Source organism: Lynx canadensis, chromosome B3 (assembly GCF_007474595.2).
Source record: "Lynx canadensis isolate LIC74 chromosome B3, mLynCan4.pri.v2, whole genome shotgun sequence".
Classification (NCBI taxonomy): Eukaryota; Metazoa; Chordata; class Mammalia; order Carnivora; family Felidae; genus Lynx; species Lynx canadensis.
The window spans coordinates 145,612,183-145,638,520 of NC_044308.2; the positions used below are offsets into that span (position 1 = coordinate 145,612,183).

At 61.3% G+C, this 26,338-nt stretch overlaps 2 protein-coding genes across 5 annotated transcripts in view; one reads left to right on the plus strand and one right to left on the minus strand.

Annotated features, from left to right (window-relative positions):
- BRF1 (BRF1 RNA polymerase III transcription initiation factor subunit) overlaps positions 1-26,338 on the minus strand; it is a 54,487-nt gene that overhangs the window by 15,177 nt on the left and 12,972 nt on the right. For 2 of the 4 annotated variants that reach the window (XR_003969709.1, XM_030320147.1), the window contains exons 3-5: positions 20,303-20,476; positions 8,938-8,969; positions 6,253-6,325 (exon numbers count right to left, since the gene is read on the minus strand). Coding sequence is in view for 2 of the 4 variants with exons in the window: in XM_030320147.1 (XP_030176007.1) it covers positions 6,253-6,325; positions 8,938-8,969; positions 20,303-20,476 (279 nt within the window). In the remaining 2 variants the exon portion in view is untranslated. Of the gene's footprint in view, positions 1-48; positions 790-954; positions 2,004-6,252; positions 6,326-8,937; positions 8,970-20,302; positions 20,477-26,338 lie in introns of those variants that run through there. The other 2 variants (XM_030320149.1, XM_030320148.1) reach the window with 2 other exon arrangements.
- On the plus strand, positions 2,828-4,822 carry BTBD6 (BTB domain containing 6). Its single transcript, XM_030320150.1, has 4 exons — positions 2,828-3,102; positions 3,192-3,282; positions 3,422-3,540; positions 3,669-4,822. The coding sequence occupies exons 1-4, from the start codon at positions 2,876-2,878 to the stop codon at positions 4,699-4,701; spliced, it is 1,470 nt and encodes a 489-aa protein (XP_030176010.1). The 5' UTR covers positions 2,828-2,875; the 3' UTR covers positions 4,702-4,822.

Genomic DNA, 26,338 nt, shown 5'->3' on the forward strand with positions numbered 1-26,338 from the left:
CGCACAGGCTCCTCGGGGGCCCCCCGCCCCTCGGCTGGGGCCGCTCACCCACGTCCCTCCCACAGCTGCTTCCTGGGGCAGGACGCTGGGCCCGTGCGGGCATCCCTCGTGCTTGTGCAGGTGCACACGCCACACCTCGCTGCCTTGTTTGGCAGGTCGTGGACTACGACTGAGACACGGCACGTTCGTTAGCTGTTTATTTACCGCGTTTACTCTTGTGAGACACGCTGCGCTTCTGGCTACGGGCGTGGGTACCTCTCTTTAAATAACCACACGGTCCTTAGTAAGGGAGGGCTCGGAGGGACCCGGACATACGCGCGCACACACGCTCTGCCTCGCTCGTGCCCTGCTCTAAGCTACGAGCTAGAAGACTCCCTTAGTGCCCTAGGCTTACGACACTTCCAGCCCCCGGGGCGGGTGAGACCAAGTAACTTGACGAATTCAGTGGGCTACGGCACTGCTGTGAGTGCACAGACGGAGTGGCGCAGGGTCCACGACAGAACACCAGAAACAAAACCTCCTTTGGACACGATCATCTGGGAAGACCTTGCTCAAGAGGGGCCGCTGCTGAGGCCTGGGGGGGCCACGGGCGAGCCAGAAAGCAGGCATGTGCGGTCAGAGGGTGGAGGAGGAGGAAGGGCAGACCGGCAAGGTCCTGGGACTGGTCAGCGGCACTAGCAGGTGACCCCGGCCGTCCACCAACCAAGCACCCTCCTTTGGGGCTCTGGCCCCATCACTCTCCCGGCCTCCCGGCATCTACAAGGGCCTACCTGACTGAGCTCTGACCCCTGGAAGCCCCCTCGCATCCTCCGCCAGTCCTGGCTCACATAAGGAAACACAGAGACTGGCAGCTGGCCCTGAGGCAGTCTGGGTCCCCAAGGACTCCAAGGGCTGGAGTGACACCTCCCACACTGACCACAGGGGGGTGCTGCTGAGCAGTGGCTACTCGCCTACCTTTCCAGAGGACCCGCGAGGCCCGGGGCGCTGAGCAGTCTCTGGAAAGGTGAGTCAGTGGTAGCAGCTCCCTGTGTTGGGCACATGGGGCTGGACGGCTGGTGGCACTCCGGTGGCAAAGCACAACCAAGAGGCGCTGCCTGCCACCTCAGCCCAGGCCCTCCCACCATCTTCTGGCACATCTGTCTCCAATCTTTTACAAGTAGTTTTTAAAAGCTCAGCTTTCTACAGCAGAAATTAATCAGTGTCAAAGTTTTCACCTCTAGCTCTGATGTTCTAACTAAAACAGTTCCAAATCGTAACAATAACATCAATTCTTAAAATGTATCTTCCCTCAGGGCGCCTGGGTGGCTCAGTCGGTTAAGCATCCCATTTGGGCTCAGGTCGTGCTCTCAGATTGTGGGTTGGAGCTCCCTGTGGGCTTTGTACTGGCAGCATGGAGCCTGCTTTGGATTCTCTGTCCCTCCCTGTCTCTGCCAGTCACTTGCTCACTCCCCTCCCCCCAGTGTGTGCACTTACTCTCACTCGCTCAAAAACAGACTTAAAAATAAAATAAGATGTATCTTCTCTCCCAATAATCCGTTTTTCAGCAACCAAATCACAAACCAAATCAAAACGGAGCCCATGGCCAAACGTGCTGTAGCTCCCGACTGCCCAGGCACGTGGTGGGGGGTGGGGGGGAGGGTACCAGGACACCTCAACAAGTCCAGGAAAACAGACAATTTGCAGGAGAGGGTAGGTTGAACCCTCTCCCCCAGGCCCGGTGACAAAGGTTGTGCGGCGCCGCCAGCCCGGCACGGGCAGTGAAACGGGCCGAGAGGCAGACTTTACGAAGGAAAGAAAAGCAGCTCACAGAAGACCACGCAGGATGGACGGGATTGGTGAGAAGCGCCAAGAGGAGACACTAAACCCACCGCGATGTGAGATTCCGCCAGATCTCCCCAACCTGAGAATGGGGGGAAGGACGGAAAGAGGCGCCCCCCACCCCCCGCCAGGGACCCCGAGAGCGGCCTCCCAGGACGGAGAGTGCGAGCTGGCAGGCACGCACACGAACAAACCGCGGAGAGTAAGGCGCAGCCTCCTAGGTAAGCCGCCAGACCCCCGCGTTTAGTTAGCAAGCAGCCCGCACTGCAGGTGGGCGGGAAACAACGGTGCACACGGACGGGTGGACGCCAGCCCACAGGGGCGCGGCGCGGGGACGGGCCCCACGCGGGAGGGACAAGGCCTGGAGCCCCCCGCCCCCGCATCCCCGGACCCGCCGCGGGCCTCGGTGGGGGGCGGGTACGGCAGGCCGCGCCGGAGGAGAGCGGACCCCGCATCTGGGAAGGACCGGCTAGCGAGCGTCAAGCACGCACAAACCCTCAACGCAACGCAGCCGAACTCCAGCACGCGGAAACCGGAAGACCCGGGCCCGCGCACAGACAGCGGCCACCAAGCGCGGACCGTGCGCGCAGAGCCACGGCTCCCCGAGCGCTCCCGCCTGCGCCTGCGCCGCCGTCTCTGCCAGCCACAGCCCGCGGGGGCGGGACCCAGGCCGCGCGCGCGCGCGCGCACACCGTCGGCGAGCGGGCGGGGCGGCTCAGGCCGCGCACGCCGTCGGCGAGGGGGCGGGGCGGAGCGGACCGGGCCGGCGTGACGCGGCTGACGCGGCGTGACCGCGGGCGCCGCGGCGTGCAGGGGCTAGTTGGGCCGTACTCTCCCCCTGCGTCCTGGCTGCGGGCTTCGGGCCGGCTGTCTGGTCGGCCCGATCATCAGCGTCCCTCCGCCCCATGCTTCTGCCCCTTGCCTGCCTGCACGTCCGTTGTTCGCAGTTCCTCACGGCGCTCTCCTGGCTCGCAGAGCCGCCCCCCCCCGTCCCCGGCGCGGCGCGAGGGTGCACGGCGCGCCACCGTCGCGCGCGGAGGCCGCCCTGCCCGCGAAGATGGCCGCGGAGCTGTACCCGGCCGCCGGCGCCGCGGCCGCCACCGCCACCGCCACGGACATCGCTAACAGCAACGCCGCCGCCGCCGCCGCCGCCACGGGCAGGAAGGGCCCGCCCAGCGCCCCGCCGCCCGTCCCGCCGCCGCCCGCGCCCGCGCCGCCCGCGCCCGACAACAACAACTTGGAGAGTCCCAACTGGCAGTCGTTCCACCCGACCCTGCGCGAGAGGTGAGCCCGGGCCGCGCCCGCACCCCGCACCCCGCGCCCGCGCCCCGGCCCGACCCGACCCCCGAGCCGTGTGCCTCTGCCCTTTGCAGGAACGCGCTGATGTTCAACAACGAGCTCATGGCTGACGTCCACTTCATCGTGGGGCCCCCGGGAGCGGCCCGCAGGGTGCCCGCCCACAAGGTTGGTAGAGGCTTGGCCCTGTAAGCCCGCAGAGGCGACTGCCCACCGCCTGAGTAGGGGCTGCCCTGTACCCCGGGTGCGGCATCCGCTGGGGGCAGGGAGGGTCCGGGGCTCAGGGCAGCTCCTGTGTCATCCACAGTACGTCTTGGCCGTTGGGAGCTCTGTCTTCTATGCCATGTTTTATGGCGATTTGGCAGAAGTTAAGTCAGAGATCCACATCCCCGACGTGGAGCCCGCAGCCTTCCTAATCTTGTTAAAGTAAGTCTGCTGCACGAGTCCGCGAGGAGGGGGTGGCTCCTTGCTGCCTGGCTGCCGCCAGCGGGCACCCTGCAGCTTCTTGGGGGCATGCCCCACGCAGCCTGTGACACGGTCCCCGCCCCACCTAGGTACATGTACAGTGACGAGATCGACCTGGAAGCCGACACGGTGCTGGCCACTCTCTATGCTGCCAAGAAGTACATCGTGCCGGCACTAGCTAAAGCCTGTGTTAACTTCCTGGAGACCAGCCTGGAAGCCAAAAACGCCTGTGTCCTGCTGTCCCAGAGCCGGCTGTTTGAGGAGCCCGAGCTGACCCAGCGCTGCTGGGAGGTCATCGATGCTCAGGCGGAGATGGCTCTGAGGTCTGAAGGCTTCTGTGAGATTGACTGGCAGACGCTGGAGATCATCGTGACGCGGGAGGCCCTCAACGCCAAGGAGGCCGTGGTCTTCGAGGCCGTCCTGAGCTGGGCGGAAGCAGAGTGCAAGAGGCAGGGCCTGCCGGCCACCCCGCGCAACAAGAGGCACGTGCTGGGGCCCGTCCTCTACCTGGTCCGGATTCCGACCATGACCCTGGAGGAGTTCGCCAACGGCGCCGCCCAGTCGGACATCCTGACGCTGGAGGAGACCCACAGCATCTTCCTGTGGTACACGGCTGCCAACAAGCCCCTCCTCAGCTTCCCGCTGACCAAGAGGCAGGGCCTCGCCCCGCAGAGGTGCCACCGTTTCCAGTCCTCCGCCTACCGCAGCAACCAGTGGCGCTACCGCGGGCGCTGTGACAGCATCCAGTTTGCCGTGGACCGAAGGGTGTTCGTGGCAGGGCTGGGCTTGTACGGCTCCAGCTCCGGGAAGGCCGAGTACAGCGTGAAGATTGAACTGAAGCGGCTGGGGGTGGTCCTGGCTCAGAACCTGACCAAGTTTGTCTCGGACGGCTCCAGCAACACCTTCTCAGTCTGGTTTGAGCACCCCGTGCAGGTGGAGCAGGACACCTTCTACACGGCCAGCGCAGTCCTGGACGGCAGCGAGCTCAGCTACTTTGGGCAGGAAGGCATGACGGAAGTGCAGTGCGGGAAGGTGACCTTCCAGTTCCAGTGCTCCTCGGACAGCACCAACGGGACCGGGGTCCAGGGTGGGCAGATCCCAGAGCTCATCTTCTATGCCTGAGGCGGCATGGGTACGCCGTGAGGGGCGCTGGGAGGGGAAGGGACGTGCAGGAGGCCGTGCTACCCCTTCACCCCCCGCCGACCGCCTCGCTGACGTCATTAAAGACCTTGCTTAGTTTGTACGTCTCTTGTACGCGGTCGGCTGCGGCCAGAGCGGGGACACACAGGCTGTGCTGCACAGCCACGGCCCCGCCCGGGTTTCGGAGTCCGGGCCGCTGGGCAGCTCTGGGGTTCCGAGACAGGCTTCGGGCCCCTCCCGGTGGTGCCCACGCTGCGTGCCCTGTGGGCTTCGCCGGCTCCCACCCTCACAGATTCAGAGTGGTACTACGCTTAACCTAAAACCTTCCCTTCAAAACCAAAATTGGAAGAAGCCACCTAACGTAGTCTTTCTAGCCGGGTCTCAGAGTTTCAGCAAGACAAGAGCCACCGGCAGATGAACGTCCAAAGGAGCGTTAAGCTGGGCACGCGCTTTCCCACGTGTCTGTGGAGAGGGACTCCCTTCCAGCACACAGCAAACCCTCCTGTGCTGGTTAGAATCGAACGGCCTCCCTGGCAGGCCCCGTCTGTCCCTGAGCGTGCCCTCTGCTGGCAAGCCGGGCTGCCACCACCAGGGCGTGCTTATTGCTTTAGAAGGCTCTGGAAAAAGCTGGGTGTGTGCTTGCGTCTGTACGTCCTAGAGCGTCGTAGCCTCTCACACAAAGCTCTGCTGTGAAGCTCAGGTTTGAGGGGGGTAAAGTGGGGCTCCCTGCTGGGTCCACGCCTCCAGACCCCGAGCGCCAGTCTCCTGCCTCAGGCTCGGCAGCAGCTTCCCTGGCGGGCCCCGGATGGCCCCTGCCCAGGCGGGCTTTGGGGTTAAGCAGGCTCTTTGAGCCCCTTGTCTCTATTCTCCCGGGCCACACACTCTATTGGTGGTCGCTTTGTTTCTGAAAACAACCTTATCTTCACCTCCACAGGCAGGGACCGTGTCACTGGCCACGGGAACGTGGCCTCTCGGGAGAGGGTCTGGGCTGGGAGCAGAGAGCCACAGCTGTGTGGCTACTCCGTCCAGCAGCCCTTCTGGCCTCCGGGCCTGTCCTGCAAGACCCCTCTCGGCTTCAGGGACCATCCCGTGGGTTACCCGGCACCGCACCCCCAGCCCGCCCTGCCTGGCCCTGCACGCTGCGCCTCCTTCGTGGGCAAAATCGGGAGCAGGCCCTCCGAGCGGGCTGAAAACAGTCCTTGGTAAGGCTCCGGTGAAGGCGGAATGTGGCTAGGAAAGCGGCACTCCGTCTGCAGGGGTCCTGGCCTCCCCGAGGCACCTGCCTCCAGCCCTGTTCTCACGAGGCGGGCGGGCCCCCAAGGCAGCAGCACCGCTGGCTCTCTGCGTGCTCACCCACAACCGCAGGGCGCTCTGGTCTTCTACCGGGGGTAACCCCCAGGCTGTGGGGTTCCGGGCTGCTCTCGGACAGGGTTGCTTCCTACCTGGCGGAGCTGCTGTGCCCGCACGTGACCGCCTCCCGTCCGAGCACACCCCCCACCTGCCCCCCGCCGCCCCCCGCCGGCTCCGCCATACCTATTGCTGGTGCGTTGATGCAGAGCTCTCTCGCCAGGAGGAGGAAGGTCTTTCCCAGCACGTAAACGTTCACCTGTCACGAAAAAACCACTACTGAGAATAGCAATTTAGGAAACGTTTGTTTTCTCTTAAAACGTGCACTTCGTTGTTGAGTCCGCAGAGCCCAGGTAAGAGCTCCCTGCCAGCCCCCATGAGCCCACGGCAGCCCGGGGCCCTGCTTCCCAGCCCCAGGCAGCTTTCCAGGCCCCACCACCGTCTCAGCAGTGACGATTTACTGAGGAAAAAAGCTGCCTGAGAGACGGTTGGCAAAGCGGAAGCACGCGGAGTACAAGGTGTGTAATTCAGAGTGGCGTGCGCCCGCACGTTTGGGGCCTGCTGGCCACGGCATGCCGTGCTCCCAACGGGCCCGGGAGCCGTGGCCTCGGCCCCTCGCCGGGAGCAGCTCAGTCGTGGCCGTGGGTCTCCGCAGATCTCGGCGACACACCACCCACTCCCACCTCGAGTCCAAATCCGCTGTGGAGCCCAGCACCTGACCAACCGCAGCACCCAGTCATGTACTCCTGGACGCGACCCTCCAGTGCGGCTGGGCCTCGGCCGCCCTGAGAGCCTGCCCCGTGCCGGCCTGGGCACATTGTGGGAGGGGGTCTCTGAGGGGTGCTTGACCACGGGCATGGAAGAGGCCGGTCCGCTCAGGTGGCATGCAGAGTTGGGAAAAGCTCAGGCTTGGTGTCCTCCCGCCCCTCCCCTGGGACTCTCAGGCCTCAGTATCCTGGCCCTGGCCCTCTGTCTCTGGTCTCCCCAGGGAGTTTCTCTGCCTAATCAAGCCTGGCCTATGAAGGCCCGGATGAGGGCCCTTTCACTGGGGCCCAAGGGGACACCAGAAAAGGCCTCTCAGGCAGCACAGGCGGGTGCCTGTGGCCGTCCGGGAGTGCTAAGGGATGGTACAAAGCCCCCTCAGAGGACATGGAAGGCGCCAGCTTGGGCAGACCTGCACTTCACATCCAGGCCTCCTCCTGGGAGAAGCCCCCCTTCACAGGGCTGGCGGCTCACGGAGCGTGCCTTCCGAAGGGATTCAGCCCTCAGCCTGCCCACGCGTGCCGCGTCTCAGTGTGTCCATGTGTGCGGACGTTCTATGAGCTCCCCAGCCTTTGCTGGGCTCCCCCAAGTTCCTGCAACTTGACCCTCCTGACTTCATGCCCGTCTGGAGCAGAGTGGAGCTCAGTGTCCCCCTCACCGTCTCCTCCCACTGCCGCACCCGCCGGTCCCCCTTCACGCCTCCCACCCTGCCTGTGTCCCGAGCAGATGAAGATCTGCAGGAAACAGTCCTCTGAACAGACTTCAAATGGAAAGTCAAATTGTTGAAAGACCACACCCGCACAACACACGGTTATTGCCAGAGACGCTAACGTGCACCAGCACGCGCCAGGAGCTCTGAGGTGTTTGTAGCTTGTCTCTGTGAAGGCGGCCGGTACAGCCGGGCATGGCTAGCCAGCACCCCCCATCCTGTCCACCCGGCAGATGGGCTCTCCGCCCAGACGGCCCTGAGTGCTCCTGTACCAGCCACGCCTGAGCGGGGGCCGAGCCCGGGGAGAAAGGTCCACTCGGCGAGCGTTCACACAAGAACGGATGGGAGGACCCGTGTCAGCCCCCCGCAGCCAGAGCCCCGGGCGAGACCCTCACCCGACACGCTGCCCCACACCCACAGACAAGCACACAAACACGTCCGGTGTGTGCTGCGCCCGGCCCGGCCCCAGGGAGACCCCGCTGATGGGAAGGGACGCGGCCCGGAGCCTGGGGCCGGCTTGGGGGTACTGGCCGGCTCTGCCCAGGTCCCCCCACGCCCACCCAGCAGGCTGGCCCAGGGGCCCGAGGCACACCCCTCCATCTCGGGCAATAAAAGCTCACAGTAAATTGTGCGGGTTCAGCCGGCCAGCGCAGCGGCTTCCCCCGGGGCCTCGGTCCAGCCCGGATGAGCGAGAACACGCACCCCTTCTGTCTGGCCCTGCGCTGGTTTCCCATTTCCAACGGTGTGAAGCAAGAAACTGCCAGGACACCACCCTGACCCATCCAGGCTTTGCCTAAGGGCTTCTGAGCATCTGCCCTACACCAGACGCACTCCGTCCTTTGTGGGAAGTCCCGGGACGGAACCGGGCCCGTGAGGCCACACGCCCCCTCCCCCCGCCCCCTTGGTACCGCACGTGCAGTGTTCCATTTCCACGATCCCAACAGATGACTGTTAGCTTGGCCAGAGCACCTCAGAGGACTCCTGAGAGACGCCATTTACGAGGACAGCTAGGACGGCGAACACGCAGGTGGCATCTGGTTTTCGTGGAAGCCCAGCCTCGTCAGCACTGGGGGGCCCTGCGGCCCAGGTGCACCGGGACCCGACCACGCTTTCCGCGCAGGCGTGGAATCCGTGAGCGCCCCGCACACACCCTCACACCGTGGACACGTCTGTGCCGTGACCCCCCCCCCCCCCGTTTTAAAGAATCTCCCTTGTCTCGGACCAAGTACACCTGGGTCTCCCCACTGGTTCTGAGGCCGAGGCCGCCCGGCTCCCAGGACCACAGTGTGACCCGTGTTTACTGCCCCCTCCCAGCTCTGAAACAGACCACACCCTGGCGCATCCTGTGCCCCAGTGCCAGCCTCCCTTGGGAAAAGGGCTCAGGAAGGAAACCAGTCTACCTGGAGCAGATCACTGAGGTCGAGGAGCATGTCTGTGGCAGGAGTCAAGGAACACGTGCACTCAAGCCATGGACCCCCAGTTACCCGACAGCCTCCCAGAGGCACCGACCACACACCCGGCCACCGGACCTTGTTGTGAATCTAAGCTCGGCACGGATCGAGAGGAGTGAGGCATCGGGGCTGCTCACGGAGACCTCTGTGAACCGCTCCCAGGACAGGGGGAGAGGGGCCGCGAATGCAGTCCTCACAGGCCCCACACCCCGTGTGGCACAGCCCAGAAGCGCGTGACGACACTCGGTCTGTCCCTCGAGCACCTACTGACAGCCACCCAGGCACTACGTGTGGCCTCTGCCCCACGACTCGTGGCTCCTGGGGAACAGACACGTGGACAGAGGGCCACCCGCCCTTGGTGGCTGGCAGGCACCTCCAGAGTGCCGGTGCTTGAGGGGACAGCTGTGGAGACTCTGGATGGGAGCTGTGCTCACTCTCAGCAGGTGATTAAAGAGTCACCAGATTATGTCCTAAGTGAGGAAACTCAGCTGGACACGTACACAAAAACACAAAACACAAGCCACCGAGTAGGGCGGCTCGTCAAGAGAAGAGAAACTCCATGTCACTCACGGGTCTGCTGTGGCTCTGAGAAAGTGAGGACGAGAAATCCCCACGTGCTGAGTCACAGCCCAGACCAGGCATCGGGAGGGTAACCCCGGGCCCAACGCATCAAGAAGAAAGGGCTCCCCGAGGCCACAGCTTTGCACAAGGTCCCAGACATCCCGCCCCCACCTTTAAGGTCCTTGACTAAAAGGCACCGTGTTTCTCGGTCTCTGAAGGCACACGCTTAAGCGGGATACGCCAGGGAAGGCCGGGAGCAAAGAGGCCGGGGAGGAAGGGAGACCAGGAGAGGAAAGGAAGTCGAGCTACAGGAGAGAGTGGTGACCCGTGGCGCCAAAAAGGACACAAGGAATGAGCCGAGCCAAGAGGCGGGAACCACAAGACTCCGTGTCCGTGACGGTCGGAAAAGGCAAAGCCCCAGAGACGGTGAAGGCGTGGGAGGTTGCCCGGGTGGGGGAGGGGCGCACAGGTGGAGCACAGGGGCCGTCCGGGGCGGCGAAGCCACTGCACGTGACGTTCCTGGTCGCGGACACGCGGCACTGACCACACACCTGTTAGACCCATGTAAGGCACCACAGCACGTGACGGGAGCGAGCCCTGGTGTCAGGCGTGGGCCTGCGGTAAGGACAACATGACGCTGGGCCGTCAGCCGTGACTTTCGCAGGTGTCTACGCACTAACGCAGGTGTTGACAGGGAAATGGAGGGGTGGGGGGGGAGGGGACAGAGGCGCATGGGGGACTCACGAGTTTTCCTTAACCTGCAACTGCTCTGAAAAATGAAGTCTATTACAAAGTAGTAACAAAACAAAGGCAAAAAGATGAGTAAAAGTTTTGAACAGACACTTCACAGGGAGAAGCCAGGAGCCGATAGGCACATAAGAGAGACCTTGCGAGAGAAAGGCGAACAAAGCGCCCCCCGCAGCACCCAATGCCGGCCTCACGCGCTCTGCGGGCCGGGGCGCAGCGGGACGGCCCGATGGCGGGAGGCCGGCCGGCTTCCTCTGAGGCTGACCCCGCGCCCGCCTCCGGCCGGCTCCTCCCGGCGAGGCTCTCGCTCACAGCATGCGGATGCGCACCCACACAGGGCTTCGTACAAACGGCCAGAAGAGCCCAGACGACGGCCCCCCGCAGCGCCGTGGCGGGGCGTGCACTCCCACACGGAGCGTGCGCCACAGCGCGGGCCCGCAAGCTCGCCCAGTGACAGAAACCTTACAGAAGAGGCCTTCCCTTCACCTGACGTCTGGAACAAGCCGAATTAGCCCGTGAGAATCCTCAGTGGGTGCCTCGGGGGCGGCGGGGGGGGGGGGGGCTGACCAGAAGGGACCAGGTTGCCCTGCGTCCTGCTGCAGAGACGTACGTCTGTCAAAACCCCCCAGCGTTCTGTTTTATGCCAATCTCCCCTCCGAGGGAAAAAAAGAAACACAGACAAACACAGAGATCCGGTCAGTCAGTGACTTGGCAGCCGAAGGGCGCGTGGGGGCAGGCGGGCGTCTGCACCTCCCTCTGCCGTGGGCCGAGCAGCGCGACGCTGGGGAGGCGTGCGATCCCCGCGGCAAACCCTGGGGGAGTGTGTGTGTTTCAAACAGGAGACCGGACTCCAGGCGCGGCCAGGGAGACGCGGCTGCTCTCCTCGTGACACGGGAGGAGACGCGCACACGCGGCCGGTGCTCGCCGGCCGGGCAGCAAGGACCGCGTGAACAACGTGCTTCCCCACACGGGTGCCCACGCTGTCGTCATGAGTGCCCTCGGGGCCCGGCCCACAGCAGGTCCCCTGGCTGAGGGGCACGTGGGGATGTGCCGGTGGCTCTGGAAAGTCTCATCTGGCCGGCCAGCGGGCCTGTGTCTCCACCGCCTGCGAGGCGGTGCCCCCCACCTTCCTGGCACAGGGGCACCAGCCCCCCTTCACGTGTGCTGGAATCATAAAAGGTCAGCAGGACGGGGTGCCGGGCACACCTTCCGGTGGCCTGGAGCCTGGCGGCCTCCCCCGGTCCCTGACACGCTCTGCTAGGTGGCACTTCCGCTCAGGGAGCACCAGCTTGGGGTGTCGGCCTGCGAAGAGATGTGCGAACACAAACACTGTCCGCACGGACCAAAACGCCGGCGCTCCCGTGGCCCCACAGAGGATTTTGAGGACGTGTACAGAGGGCTCCAGTGCCACGGTGGGGCGGCCCACGCTGGGCCAGCAACGCCCCGGCGTCCGGATCCACCACCAGAGGGACAGGCGACCACCTGGCTGGCGTGCGGGGTGCCGGAAGAACAATCAGATGAGGCTCGATTTACACGGAGACCTGTTTTCGGTAAGTGGGAAAGTTTACAGAGATTCGATGACGGCAGAGCAAACAGTTAAAAGACCATGATGTTTGTCTACACGGCCTCAGGTGGGAGTGTTTCCTCGGGGCGCCCAAAGAGAGACGAGGAAAATGGCATCAGCATGCGGGCCAACGGGAGGTGTGACAGGTCGAGCACGTGCACAGACACCGCACTTCCAGCTCACGGTGGCGGGAACGGTCGGGGCAGCAGAGCTCCCAACAGGCACCGCAGCTCCCGGGCCCCGGCGGGGACAGACGGGGGGGGGGGGGGGGGGGGGAGGGGGCCCGGGGACAGCGGCGCCCTCCACACCAGGAGCAGACGCGTCCGCCCCACGGAGGCCGGCCTGCCCGGCCCCCACCCCCTGTCCCCCCGTCCACCCACACCCCCTTCCACAGGGTGGCTCTGGCCCTGACTGATCTCTCCCCAGGCGATTATTTATGAGCCCGACACACTCCTGCTTAGACAGGAGCTCACAGCCACGCCCCACGAAGGACAAGGGCCACCAGGAACACCCAACACCCCGTCCGCTGAAGAGCTGTGCCTGGTAAAGACGGAAATGCCCTGCAGGGCTCTGAGCGCCCGGTCCCCGCACGCCGACCCTGCTCCCCCCGCACTGAGCCTGAGGCTGAGGCATCCTGGGGTGGGCTCTCCCTTATGTACACGACTCCTCAAATAATTGACACGGGCAGTCATCGTCACTCTGCAGGCCATTCCCACGCTCTGGAGGTGCCCGCAGCCCACCCTCCCAGCTCCACGCCGCGGCCTGTGCCAGCTGCCTGCCCGGAAGAGGAGTGGGAAGGGCCCAGGGCCGGATTCCAGGCCGGCCCTGCCTCCCCGAGTGCCAGGGAGGTGCAGGGCTCAGGCCCGCACCCCAGCCCGCCCCGGCCCCGGCCAAAGGTCTCGGCTCCCTCCCCAGCCACGCTGAGATGGTCCGTCCCGCGCTGGCAGCTCCTGGTTCAAGCCCACCTGTGTGTGCCCAGGGCTCAGGCTCAGCGAGGGGCTGAGCAGCACAGGCCCCGGACGCGGTCTGCACTCAGGCACCGTGCCCACCTCTGTGCTGCGGGAGGTACCTGCTCCCCCACTGGCTGGTGGCAGGCCGGCCGGCACCTGTGACTGGGAGCTCGGAGGAGGTCGGCACACCTGAGGCACAGGGAGTGGCAGCCGGGAGCTGCCGTGGCTGGGAAGACAGGGAGGGCGAGGGAGACAGGAGCTGGAAGCTGCAGCCTGCTGGCCACGGAGGACAGGGATTCTGTGCCACGGGGAAAGCCACGGAGAGCCCAGGGAAGGAAGGAACAGGCCCTGACTTAAGTGTCGAAAGGCGTGCCCACAGGCTGGAGACAAACGCACCCAGGGGCCCGGCGCTCGGAAGCAGGCAGTGGTTGGGGGTGGGGAACAAGCGGAAAAATAGATAAAGGGCAGGGGAGCAACTGGAAGCCCCGCCGTGGGGAAGACCCTCAAAAGAAGGAGGGCCACGCCAGCAGTCCGCGCTCCCGCTCAGGGGACCAGCTGCCCCGGGACAAAGCACGGCGCCCCCTGGAGGAAGGTGGACTTTAAGTCCGGGCACTTCCAGGGCAGGCAGCACCTGGCGAGGTGGCCGACGAAATGAGGCTGGCAGTCGGGCCCCGGGCGACCAGCCTCTGCTGGAGCAGGGCTTGCTCCCCACACTGCCCGCCCCTCCGAGGACAGCAAACCCCCTCAGGGGGCAACTGCCCACAGCCCCTCAAGTTCTCAAACACAGTATCTATCAGTTTAATAAAAACTTGCCAAACAAGAGAACAGGCATGACCAAATACCCCCAAACCAGTACAACCAGAACCACCGATGATCCTACTGATGGGAGTTACTAAAGACCTTTGTGTAACTACAGAGATGGGCCACCTCACCAAAGACTTAGAATCTAATGAGAAACAGTAATTGAAATTAAGAAATTACTAGATGGGTCTAATACCGGTAAGACACAGCAAAGGAAGGGTTGAGGGAATCCAAAGGTAGGTTACTGAAAACACTCAGATTGAAACAGAGAGAGGAGAAGAAGAAAAAAAATACAAAACAGAAGGGAAAATGCAGAACCCAAGGTGGGACGTGAGATGTGCATGTGACCCAAGACCAGACGGGACGAGAGGATGCAGGGAACCCCAGCTGGGACGGGACGCGGCCTCAGACCCCCCCTGGGACACATAAAACACATGATGCCACCGATTCTAGAGACGCCCCACGGACACTAGGCTGGACAAACATACTCCCTAAAAGCAGGGACGACGGGCTGGCTGCCCTGAGAAACAGAGACAAGATGATGCAGACCAGCGACCAGCCCTGACCGGGGGTGGGCAGGGATGACCCGGGAGGGCCGCAGGAAACACCTACAGGCTACCCAAACAGCTTTCAAAATAAACATGTTCTGGGGGCACCCGGGGGCTCAACCGGGTAAGCGTCCGATTCTTCATCTGGGCTCAGGTCATGATCTCAATGGTCGTGAGATCGAGGCCCGTGTTGGGCTCTGTGCTGACGGCGCAGAGCCTGCTTGGGATTCTCTCTCTCCAGACACCCACCCCGCCCCTCCGGCTCACTCTCTCTCAAAATAAATAAAAATAAAATAAAATAAACATTTGAAAAAAGAAGTAAATAAAAACAACGATGTCTCACACAAACAGCAGCAGAGAGAATCTTCCTTCCAGCGGACACACTAAAAATAAGAGTGGAGTTCCTAAGACGGGAGGAAAATGGTCCCAGATGATGCAGAGAGATACAGGATGGAACGGTCAAAACTGGGAAATCTGAATGAGCGCTAACCTCCAGCAGCAGTGGGAGCAGTGGCCACGGGGACGCCTGGGCCAGTCCACGTGCCTGGGGAGTACTGGTACCCTGGTCTAAGGTGGAACCTGAGAAGTCAGAGGCACAGGGGCACATAACCTAGGCTAGCGGGCAAAACAATGACAAACACCTGCATAATGGACAAGGTGTTTAGAGGAAAATAGTATGGGGGCGCCTGGGGGTCTCAGTTGGTTAGGCAGCCGACTGTGGCTCAGGTCGTGATCTCACGGTTTGTGGGTTCAAGTCCCACGTCAGGCTCTGTGCTGACAGCTCACGGCCTGGAGCTGCTTCAGATTCTGGGTCTCCCTCTCTCTCTGCCCCTCCCCTACTTGTGCGTGCATAAACGCTCTTGCTGTCTGTCTCTCTCTCTCTCAAAAACAAACATTAAAAAAATTCACAAAATGTGGGGCGCCTGGGTGGCGCAGTCGGTTAGGCATCCGACTTCAGCCAGGTCACGATCTCGCGGTCCATGAGTTCGAGCCCCGCGTCAGGCTCTGGGCTGATGGCTCAGAGCCTGGAGCCTGTTTCCGATTCTGTGTCTCCCTCTCTCTCTGCCTCTCCCCCGTTCATGCTCTGTCTCTCTCTGTCCCAAAAATAGATAAACGTTGAAAAAAAAAAAAATTCACAAAATGAAGGAAACTAGACTAATAAAATACTTGATTTCTCTAAGACATCATGAGAAAAAAACAACAAAGAACAAATGTAGCAAACAGAAAACCAGTAGTGGAATTAAATGCAAATATACCAATGAGCACATTTAATGTAAATGGATGAAATTCTCCAACAAAAAATATTTCAAAACTGAATTAAAAAATCAGAGAAAAACACATGATTCTACACTGCTCACAAGAGACACATCTTAAACATATCAGGAAGGAGTGAATTTTAAGATGGAAATAGACCCCGCGAACACCAAGCAGAAGGGAGCAAGTCCACTTGCAGCACATCAGACAGGGTACAACTGAGGGGAGAAGCGCTCAGGAAACAGGTGGACGTCCCGTGGCATCCAGGGCCCACCCCCCAGAGGTGGGTCTGCGCCCTCCCCACGACGCAGCTCCGGCATGTGACGGGCGTTGGTGGGGTCAAGGGGAAAGTCACAGCCCAGCCCACAGGGGCGGCGGGAGGCTGTAACCGTCCTGCAGAACAAGCAGACACGAGCAGGGATTCAAGGCACACAATTAGCCAACGCACGCAACGACCACAGACACACATTCTTTTGAAACGCACACGCACCCCCACCAGAGCAGACCGTGCGCTGAGCTGTGCACACACCGTGGAGCGCCGGAGCGGGGGAGCGCTCGCTGAGTGTCCTCGGACCACACGGTTACGCTGCAAACCGAGAATCCAAAGATAAGGAGAGAACCCCCAACCATTCTCAAAATGGGCAACACAACTCTGAATGACACATCAGGACTGCGCCACGTAATTACAATCTGCCTGGACGGGAAGGGACAGTCCCTAAGGCTCTTATTAGGAAAAACCAAAAAGACTAAAATCAAGAACCTAAGCATCGGTCTCAAGAAGCTAGAAAAATAGTAAATCAAACCCCCCCAAAAAATAGAAGGAAAGAAAAGGTGCCACACACACAACCAAGTGGGTTGAGAAAGCAAGAGATCCCAACAGTCAAGTCGTAAGATTAATAACTGAATTTTGTAGACTTGGACATAATGGCAACATACAAATCTCAGGGTGCCCAGCTGGCTCAGGTGGAAGAGCGCGCAGCTCTTGATCTCGGGGTCATGAGTTCGAGCCCCAGGTTGGGTGTAGAGATTGCTTGGATAAATAAGTAAACTTAAAAACATATACACAGGGGCGCCTGGGTGGCTCAGTCGGTTGAGCGCCGACTTCGGCTCGGGTCATGATCTCGCGGTCCGTGGGTTCGAGCCCCGCATCGGGCCCCTGTGCTGACAGCTCAGAGCCTGCAGCCTGTTTTGGATTCTGTGTCTCCCTCTCTCTGACCCTCCCCGGTTCATGCTCTGTCTCTCTCCCTGTCTCAAAAATAAATTAAAAAAAAAAAAAAAAAAAAAAAACATATACACAGGCCGCCTGGGTGGCTCAGTCGGTTAGGTGTCCGGCTTCGGCTCAGGTCATGATCTCACCGTCTGTGAGTTTGAACCCCGCATCGGGCTCTGTGCTGACAGCTCAGAGTCTGGAGCCTGCTTTGCATTGTGTCTCCCTCTCTCTCTCTGCCCCTCCCCTGCTCGCGCTCTGTCTCTCTCTCAAAAATAAGTAAACGTTAAAAAAAAATTTTTTTTTAAAGCATACGAACTCAACTGTACTTGTACACACACAAGATGCCATCTACGTTAGCGCAAAACAGACTTGGGAACAAATCTAACGAAGGACAGGAAAGGCCTCCTCCTCAAAAATAACAAAGCATCCCTGGAAGCACAAAACACCGGAAGAAACAGGGGTATTCGTTGCCTGGAAGATTCGGTACTGTTAAAACGAACGTCACCTTCAATTTCCCACAAATTGATCCATAAAGCCCAGAAAATCCCAGAAGACTTTTCACGGAAACAGGCTGCTTGGAAAACTCACGCAGAAGAACAGAGGGCCACACACCGCGCAGACGCTGAGACAGCTGGAGCTGGAGGCCTCCTGACACGCACGGGGTCCTCAGACTGTTCCAAACCTGCAGCTTCTAGCCGCCCGGGGTCGGCCCAGGACAGGCAAGCGGACCAGAGAAGGGCTCGGAGACGCCAGCATCGGGCCCACGTATGCCGCGCGCTAGACGCCCCGTGGAGAGGAACCCGACCCTTTCCTCACGACAGACGACACAGTGAAGCCAGCCCCACAGAAATCCCAAACTCCAAGGGGACACATAAAACCAAAAGCTTCGGGAAGGGACACCAGGAGGGTATTTCCACGATGTGGAACAGACAAAGGCCTCTTAAACAGGTGCACAGATCAGCCATAAAGGACAAGATGTTAAGGTGGCCCTCAGTAAGAGCTCTGCCCACAGAGAGGCCCCACCACAATGGACGCAGCCAGGAGGGGAGGCTACTGGCCTCGACCCAGGACGCACCTGCACACCGAGCCGGGCAGGACAGCTGGGCCCCAGGGTGGGGACGCACTCCGTGTCACCCGACACCGGCAGACGGTCCCCAGGGTTCCCGAAGCCCCCTGGCTAGCCGACAGACACCGGGGGCGAGCCGCCCTCTTCACGTCAGCCTACCGTGGCTTTGAACCTGCAACTTTCCGGTGCCCGGTGATGCCGGCCACCCACCGATACGTGCCAACCAGCCACCCCAAGGCCTCCTTTCGACCACGGGCTCCCTGTAGGCTACACGGTGACACATACGTGTCATTACACGTCTGCCCAAACCCACAGAAGGCACCACAGCAAGCGTGAGCTCCAAGGTAAGCCACGGACGCCGAGTGCCGATGTGTCCATCAGTGTAATCCACGCACTATCTGGTGGGGGTGTCCGTTCTGGGGGAGGACGGGGGGCACTTGGGAAATCTCTGTACCTTCCCCTCAGTTGCACTGTGAACCTAAAACTCGTCTAGAAAAGAGCTATTTAAAACCATGTTTTCAACTCCTTGGTTGTCCTTGGGCACACGGGGGGAGGGGCAGAGGGAAGCAGGTAAAGGGGGGCTGGGGGCCCGTGGCAGAAGGGAGAGTCTCCGACTGCACCGCCCTCTAAAGCAAGAAACGCGGTCCTCGGCTGGGCGTGAGGAGGGGACACAGGGTGGCCGGAGTCACAGCAGTCAGGCTCTGGAAACCCAGCCCAGGCCTGCGAACCAAACCCGCTACTAACAGGCCCCAGGGGTCTGGAGCCTGGCAGAGGAGACAGGTCTGCGGTCGGCGGCCGTGTGCAGGGCGCGGTCGGCCGTGGGACGATCCGCCCACATCTGTCCCTCCCACCCGGGGCCCCTGTGGGTGGGGGCAGGTCGCGAGTGACAGAAGCCTCCGTGTGCACACCCGGAGTCGTGGCGCAAAGCCAGCCGCTCACATACAGGCCTGCTGGCAGCTCAGCTGGAACCCGGTAAATGTCACAGGCTTCAACACCCGCTGCGGCAGCTCCCGTGGATGCGTGCGTGACAAACGCGGACGCAGGTCGCACCTGATCGGGCAACAGCAAGGAAGCCTGGTCCCGGCTCTGCCCCAGCCCCCCCGCCCCCCCTCCTGCCTCTGTCCCCCTGGCTCTGCCCTCCCCCGCCCCCCAGGCTCTCCTGGCTCTACCCCAGCCCGCCCCCGCCCCCCACCGGCCCTCCCACCCGCCCCCCCGACCCCGTGGCCTCTCCCCCAGCACCTCTGAGGATGCCTCTCTCTGCTCGCCGGACTGGGGCGGGGACCGGAGGTGGGGGCGGTGGGGGAGGGACGGATCCCAGAGCCTGGCCTGCACACCCTCGCCCTGCTCCCCGAGCTCTGTACTCCCAGAGACGCAGAGCCAGCCCGAATGGAGCTCCACGCGCCTCCCCTGTGCCGCCCTCCTCAGAGCTAGGCTGGCCGGGCCTCTCGCTGCTCGGTGCACGGGGGCCAGGGTAGGACGCAGGCGAGGCGCCTACACCATCTTCTGCCGGGGCGCTGTGCTGGGAACCCGAGACCCGTGCCCGCTCAGAGCACGCGTGTGCTTTCGACATGGTATGCTGGAATGAGAACCTTCCAAAACCTTAGGACGTTTCAATGAAAGACTCCGGCGCTGAGGGTTGCCCGATCGGAACGGCGGCCAACAGGCCCAGCCACGCACGCCACGACCCTTCCAGCAGCCCATGCTTACTTCACAGGCGCCGTGGCTGGGGCCCCCCGCCCGTGAGGGCAGCTGTGACGGACAGGAATCCACTGGGGACACACGTGCCACGAGAGGAGCCCGGCGGGAAAGCAGAAAGTAAGTGAGCGGGAACGAAGGAAGAGAACGCCGGAAAGCAGGCGGTGGGCCACCCCGGGAACGAGGGTGACGCCAAGGAAGGAACCGCGAGTGGCAGGGGCTCCGGGTCCGCAGCTCAGAGAGAACAATGAGGAGGTGCTAAGCCCTGCAGGGGACCGCACACCGGCCTCACGCACGGGGCCAGGGGTCAGGGCGCCCGAGCGCGGTGGGCACCCCCGTCCACATTCCAGAGACCGATGTGCAACCCGCAGCCCGCCGGGCCGTCCCCGAGAGGACAGGCAGAAGGGAGACCACCTGCAGGAAGCCGCTGGGGGACGTGCTATCTCGGAACAAGGACACGGGACCAGGAGCAGGGGTCCCACGCAGGATGGGCCAAGGGAGCCGAGTGATGGTGGAAAAGACACACAGGCAGGCAGGGAGGGCGGACAGCCAGGGTGGGGGCGAGCGGCCCCGGGAGGGCTTTCCAGGGGGCGCGACGCACTGAGTTCTGGGCACGCAGGAGCGTCTGCAGGGTCGGTCTCAGTGCGGTAACAGAACACGCCGCCGTCCTCCCCGAGGCGGCGGATCACTGGCCTGACGGCGGAGTGCACTCTGTCCTCCCCGGGGGGCCAACGGGCCGGGGGCCTACCCTCCCAAGTGGCGGAAGGCTATCTCGATCCAGGAAGGCCTGCGCTCACCCACTAGGGTGCCTCCACGAAATACGCCAGGATACTGCAACTGCTGAGCCCAACGGAGGGAGGCCAACCCAGAGAGCGCCGAGACGGGGTTCCTCCGAGAGGCCCCCAAACCAAAGGATACGCGGGGTGCCTTCCGTCCGGCACACCAGGTAGAGGCAGGCCGCGATCACGTGGGCCATTTTCCGGCCGCGGGTCAGGTGCTTGCTCACGGCCATCTTGAAGAAGTTGAAGGCTGTGTCCAGGCAGTGCTGGTTCAGCTGCAGCTGGTTCCCCAGGTGATGGATCTGACGCCTCCCTAGGATACAACAGAGACGTTACCATGGATTCCCAAGGTTAGGACAGACTGACCCTTTCCCTTCCACGTTTTTAAGTTCACTTTTTGCGGGTTCCAAGCTTTATATGTGGGCGCGGGTGTGAAGTCCCCAGGGTTCCCAGGACTGTCACCGCTCTCCCAGGGTCCCCAGGACTGTCACCGCTCTCCCAGGGTCCCCAGGACTGTCACCGCTCTCCCGGGTCCCCAGGACTGTCACCACTGTCCCAGGGTCCCCAGGACTGTCACCGCTCTCCCAGGTCCCTAGGACTGTCACCTCTCTCCCAGTGTCCCTAGGACTGTCACCGCTCTCCCAGTGTCCCTAGGACTGTCACCTCTCTCCCAGTGTCCCTAGGACTGTCACCGCTCTCCCAGAGTCCCTAGCACTGTCACCACTCTCCCAGAGTCCCTAGGACTGTCATCGCTCTGTGCCTGGAGAGCAAGGGTCTGCAGCCTGAGCAGTTGCTCCTCCCGAGGCCCCTGTGCTCAGGGTGGCAGCAAAGGGCTTGTGGGCCGGCCAGCCTGGGGCTGCTCCCTGTGACATGCTCCACACAGACACGGCCTCCTGACAGGGACAGACGAGACTGCCCACCGGCCGTGGGCCCCCACGGGAACACCCCTGTCCCACAGCTGAGTTCCCCGGACTGGCCTCCTGCTCCGACAGCCAGGAGGCTGGCTCGTGCCTGCCCGGCCTCCCCAGCAGGGCCAACTGGCCTCCCCGCCGGCCTGTCCACCAAGAGCCGCTGCCCCGGCCTGCCGTGTGCCATCGTGCAAGGGCGGGAGCAGCAGGAGGCAGATTCGGGGAGGCCGGGGGCTGTCAGGTGACGGGGAGGCCGGGGCGTCGGCCAGTCTGGGACACGGTCCACACACACCCCTCTTCCTGGACGAGCACATCCCACGAGCTACAGCAGCAGCGGGAGAGGACGCAGACGTGCCGTGCCGGCACAGGAGAAGTCACCGCGGGCCGTGTGGCCGGAGCCCGTGGCAGGGACACAGCAAGAGCTGCGGTGTGGCGGGCTGTCCACCCACCCCGGCCGCCACACAGACTCCCCACTCCACCTAACACCTGCTGGCTCCCCAGACCCACTCTTCTGGCAAAGGCCACCCTGAGCTGGGCCAAGGAGAGAAGCCAGGGACTTGTGCTTCACCCACGAACAGCTAAGTGCTGTCCGCCCCCCTCCCCCACCCCCCACCCCACCCCACCCCACCCCACCCCCGTCTGGCAAGGGGAAGGCGAGGGCTGTGTGGCTCACGGTCCGGCCCGCCCACCCTAGGCATGCTGCTGACGGCGACCGCCGGCCACAGGCAGGCACCCGGGGAGCCGGCGCCCCGAGGAGCTGGCATCCGGCATGTGATCTGGCAGCAGGGGGACCCGACGGTCAGCCCGCCCTCCCGGTGGCACACCCCCGCCCTGCCTGGAGCCCTCCATTCCGGCTGAACCGACACGGGATCAGGGCCACTGTCCCCAGGGCCACGGCCCTGACCGGACAGAAGGGCAGCAGGGCCTAGCGCCACCCCCCATCGGCGGGCACGCCCTCAGCCCAGCAAGCCCGGAGGCGAGCAGAGCCGCTGGGACAACACAGAGCAGCAGGGGCCCCACCTGCCGGCTCTGTGGGGCTTGGCGGGGGTGGGGGGGGTGGGGGGGGTGTGCTCTCAGAGCAGAGCGGGCAGGAGGGGACTCCCTGCCGGCTTGGGGGCACAGAACTACTGTGATACGTTATCTTATCGCAGCTTCATTGCACATAATTCACACACTGTAGTATCTTCTCACCGGAAGTACGATTCGACGGTTGTGGCATATTCACAATTCATCATCCCAAAAGAAACCCTGTCCTCATTAGCAGTCACTCCCCACTCACCCCGCCCCCCCCCCCCGCAATGAGTTTTTAATTCATGCGAGGTCAGCCAGCACCACGGCAGACTGAGAAGTCACATGACGCAGGGACACAAGCACAAAGACACAAAGATGCGGTAAGCATAAACTTGCGTGCAACCGATTCCTGATCAACGAACCACAGCTTCTTCCCTTTAGGCTTCCTCCCAATAAACGAACGCTAAAAGTAAACACACCTGGGGCGCCCGGGGGGCTCGGTCAGGTGAGCGTCGGACTTCGGCTCAGGTCATGGTCCCAGGGCCATGGCATCAAGCCCCTTGTCGGGATTCTCTCTCTCACCTTCTCTGTCTCTCTCTCTCCGCCCTCTCCCCAAATAAAAATTTTTAAAAAAAGGAAACACACTAGCACATAGGTGCCTTCAAAATTTTGGCATTTTGTGAGACGAGGCCCGCGTTTCCATTCAAGCCGGGGACAGGACGGCATCCTTCCCGGCCCACGCCAACGGCCAGGAGGGCAGGAACACGAACACAGGGCAGGGCCGGGGCAGGGCCAGCGCCCCGGAGAACGTGCGGGAGGAAGGGTCTGACTCCGAACGGCTCAAGAATCTGCACACCTTCCATCCACAGGGTGCCTCCACCTCCCAACCCCCAAGGCCAGGAAGACCTCCACGACGCCAGCCGGGCCCCAAGGTCAGGCCGGTGCCGCGGGGACGGGGGTCACACCGACTCCTGTGACTGGATCCGGGCTGCCGGGGGCTGCCAGAGGCCTGCGCGGCCACAGAGGCGAAGGGCTCAGCCTCAGACCTGCGTGTGTGAGCGAGAGCGGACCCTAACGACCACTGACCTCTGTGGAAAACGGCAACAAAAGGGAGAAGAAACCCCAAGCTCCACAAGCCGACTGGTAACGGAAGGAGGCCCGTAAAACCCACGGCCTCCTCCAATATTACAAAGATCTCGGTCCTCCCGGTGGAGCACAGAGAGTTGAGCATCTGACTCTTGATTTCGGCTCAGGTCATGATCCCAGAGCTGTGGGATCGAGCCCCTCGCCAGGCTAGCACTGACAGCACAGAGCCTGCTTGGGATTCTCTCTCCCTCCCTCCCTCTGCCCCTTCCCCACGCACACGCGTGCACGCTCTCTACAAGAGTTAAAAAATTAAAAGAAAGACACAGCCCTGGAAAATTAAAAACGCGATCACTAAACTTTTTTTCAAACTCAAAATTAACTGGGAGCCGTGCGGACACAGATAAGGACCTTGACAGTGAGCTCGGGCGTGGAGGAAGAGTGGCCGCCGGCGGGGTCCGGGGTGGGGAGGGGGCTCGCAGCTGGCTCGAGAGGCCTCTCCCTCCAGACAGGGGGTGGACTCCTGCGGGAGGGATCATCAGGAAGAACAAGGACGCGGCACGAGGACAACGGACCCCACAAGGAGGACAGCAGTCCGGCAGGCACAGAGCTGAGGGAGGGGCCCAGCGGGCGGTGCAGGAGGCCAGCGGACAGCAAGTGTTGCGGGGGCAGCGGGACGTTATCTCCCTGCAGCCCCGCCAGGCGCTGCGTGGCCCTCAGGACTGATCTCTACGGAGCACAGGACGGGAGAGGGAGGAACCTGGCAGCCTCGGGGCCCAGATGGCCAGCGCCCAGTCACGGGAGGCCAGGTACATCTGGCGTGGGGCAAGGACGGGGGGGCCGCCTCGGCAGAGTCACCCCAAACCCACAGCCAGCTCCAACCCCAGCGGCTTCTACAACAGGCCAGCACTCTCCAGGTGCGTCTAGCTGGGAGAAATGGTCACACGCAGGAGGAGACCAGGGACAAGGGCCAGCCCCATAGCCAGGCCAAGCAAGAGGTCCGAATTAGGGCAGCCATGGGGGCACACTCGGGGCTGTCTCTGCAACTCTGCTGGGAGACCAGAGGTCATTTAAAAAGAATTAAAAAAAAAAAACAAAAAAACACAGAGGGGGCACCTGGGTGGCTCAGTCAGCTAAGCATCTGACTCTTGATTTCTGCTCAGGTCATGATCTCACAGTTCGTGAGTTCGAGCCCCACGTCAGGCTCTGGGCTGACAGTGTGGAGCCTGCTTTGGAATTCTCTCTCAGCCTCTCTCTCTGCCCCTCCCCTGCTTGTACTTGTGCTCTCTCTCTCTCTAAAAATAAAAAGAAATAAACCTCATGGGATGTCTGGGTGGCTCAGTCAGTTAAGCATCTGCCTTCGGCTCAGGTCATGATCTCGGATTTTGTGAGTTCAAGCCCCACGTCAAGCTCGCTGCTGTCAGCGCAGAGCCTGCTTCGGATCCTCTGTCCCCCTTTCTCCCCGCCTCCCCCACTCCTGCTCTCTGCCTCTTGCAAAAAAACCATTAAACATTTAAAAAAACTAAAAAAAAAAAAAAAAAAAACAGAACAGAAAGGAGAAATAGCAGTCTCTAAATTTGCGGGTTCCAGATGGAGCAAAGCTTGCAGCAATGAACAGCTGTAATTACAAATATCAAAAAAGAAAAAGAAAAGCCTAACAGTGGCCACAGCTCCCAAGTTAAAAAACTAAAAAGGAACAAGGGACTGAACAGAAGACGTAAAAGGGAGGAGACAATGGAGAGAAGGCTCCGATCAAGCAAGAGACACACAAACAGGACAGACGACCCCACACCGAGGCTCTGGAGAGATGAATGCAGTTAAGAAAAAAGGGAGAAAGCCCAGATGACCGAGGCCACGAATGAAGACAGGCTGTCCTCCCAAATCAAGAGACCCAGGGGCACAGGGGGAGGGTGTGGCAAATGAGTCTCAGGACAGTCTGAGTCTGAGTTACTCGAAGACAAGTCGAGAAGGACATCTTACCAAAAGCGACAAGAAAGAGCAGGAAGATAACTGGTCCCATAAAACCCTATGGAAAGTAGCCCCAATCAAGAAGATGCATCTTTAATCTTTAAGCATAATTAAAGCCTCTCACAAAGAAAGGTCAAGGCCCAGAGGACTTCCCATTCCCACATGCTTAAGAAGACACTGGTAGGTCACACGGGAGCCCTTGCAGAGAGCAAGGAACAATGCAGCGCGACCCTGCAGGGTCTTGGCCAGAGGGGCAAGGTGCGTTTAACCTCACAAACTCAGTGTACTTCATCACGTTAACAAAACAAATAGAAAACGCATATAATCATTGCAACAAACGCAAAGGAGCATGTGACAAAATGCTAACGTGATTCTTCCTGACAACAAGCTGGTGGTCACCATCACACCAAGGTCAGGAGACAGACAGGAACATGCACGGTCACCACTCTGCCCAACATCACCCCAGGGAGAGCGGCCACACGGCAATAATGGGTAACAAAGCCCTGGAAACAAATGATGGCGTACAGATGGGGAAGAGAGAAGTAGCAAATGACTGTCACACATCACGCGACTGTTAACCAAGAAGCAGCCATGCATGACCAGATTTCATGAGTAACTGATCTACAGCGTCCAGGTAATCCCAACCACAGTCTGGGCAAGTTTTCCTGTGGAAACCGACAAGCCGATTCTAACATTTACTCTGCCACGCAAAGGAGCTAGAAGGGCCGAGACCATCCTGAAGAGGGGCAGTGCCGGAAAGCTACACTGTGGGACTTCTACAAGGACACCACGGCGGTCAAGACAGTGTGGCACCGGCACGGGAGTGTGGAACGGACTTATCCCTACACAGTCACTTGACTTGTGACGAATGGACCAGTTCGGCGTCCTGGGTTCAGAAAGGACGGTCTTATTGGCGAATGGGACAATTATACGTCCACACTGAAAAATGTAAGCCTCAACCCCTACCTCACACCATAGATACAAAATTCATCCGAGGGAAATCCCAAACCTACCTGCGAAATACAAAACAACAAAGCTTCTAGGTGAAAACACAAGAGAGTGTCTGCAGATCTCGGGGTAGACAAGAATGCGTTCAGTCACAAAACCCCCAACCGTAAAAAAGGCAACATGTTGGGACTTCATCAAAAGTAAGAAATTTCTACTCATCCAGAAACAATGTCGAGACTTAAGTGAAAAGACAAGTC

Excerpts from the sequence above, each read along its gene's own strand:
- BTBD6 (XM_030320150.1), top strand. The coding sequence starts at position 2,876 with ATGGCCGCGGAGCTGTACCCGGCCGCCGGCGCCGCGGCCGCCACCGCC. Across the intron at positions 3,283-3,421 it reads GCAGGGTGCCCGCCCACAAG|TACGTCTTGGCCGTTGGGAG; the intron begins GTTGGTAGAGGC and ends TGTCATCCACAG. Across the intron at positions 3,541-3,668 it reads GCCTTCCTAATCTTGTTAAA|GTACATGTACAGTGACGAGA; the intron begins GTAAGTCTGCTG and ends CGCCCCACCTAG.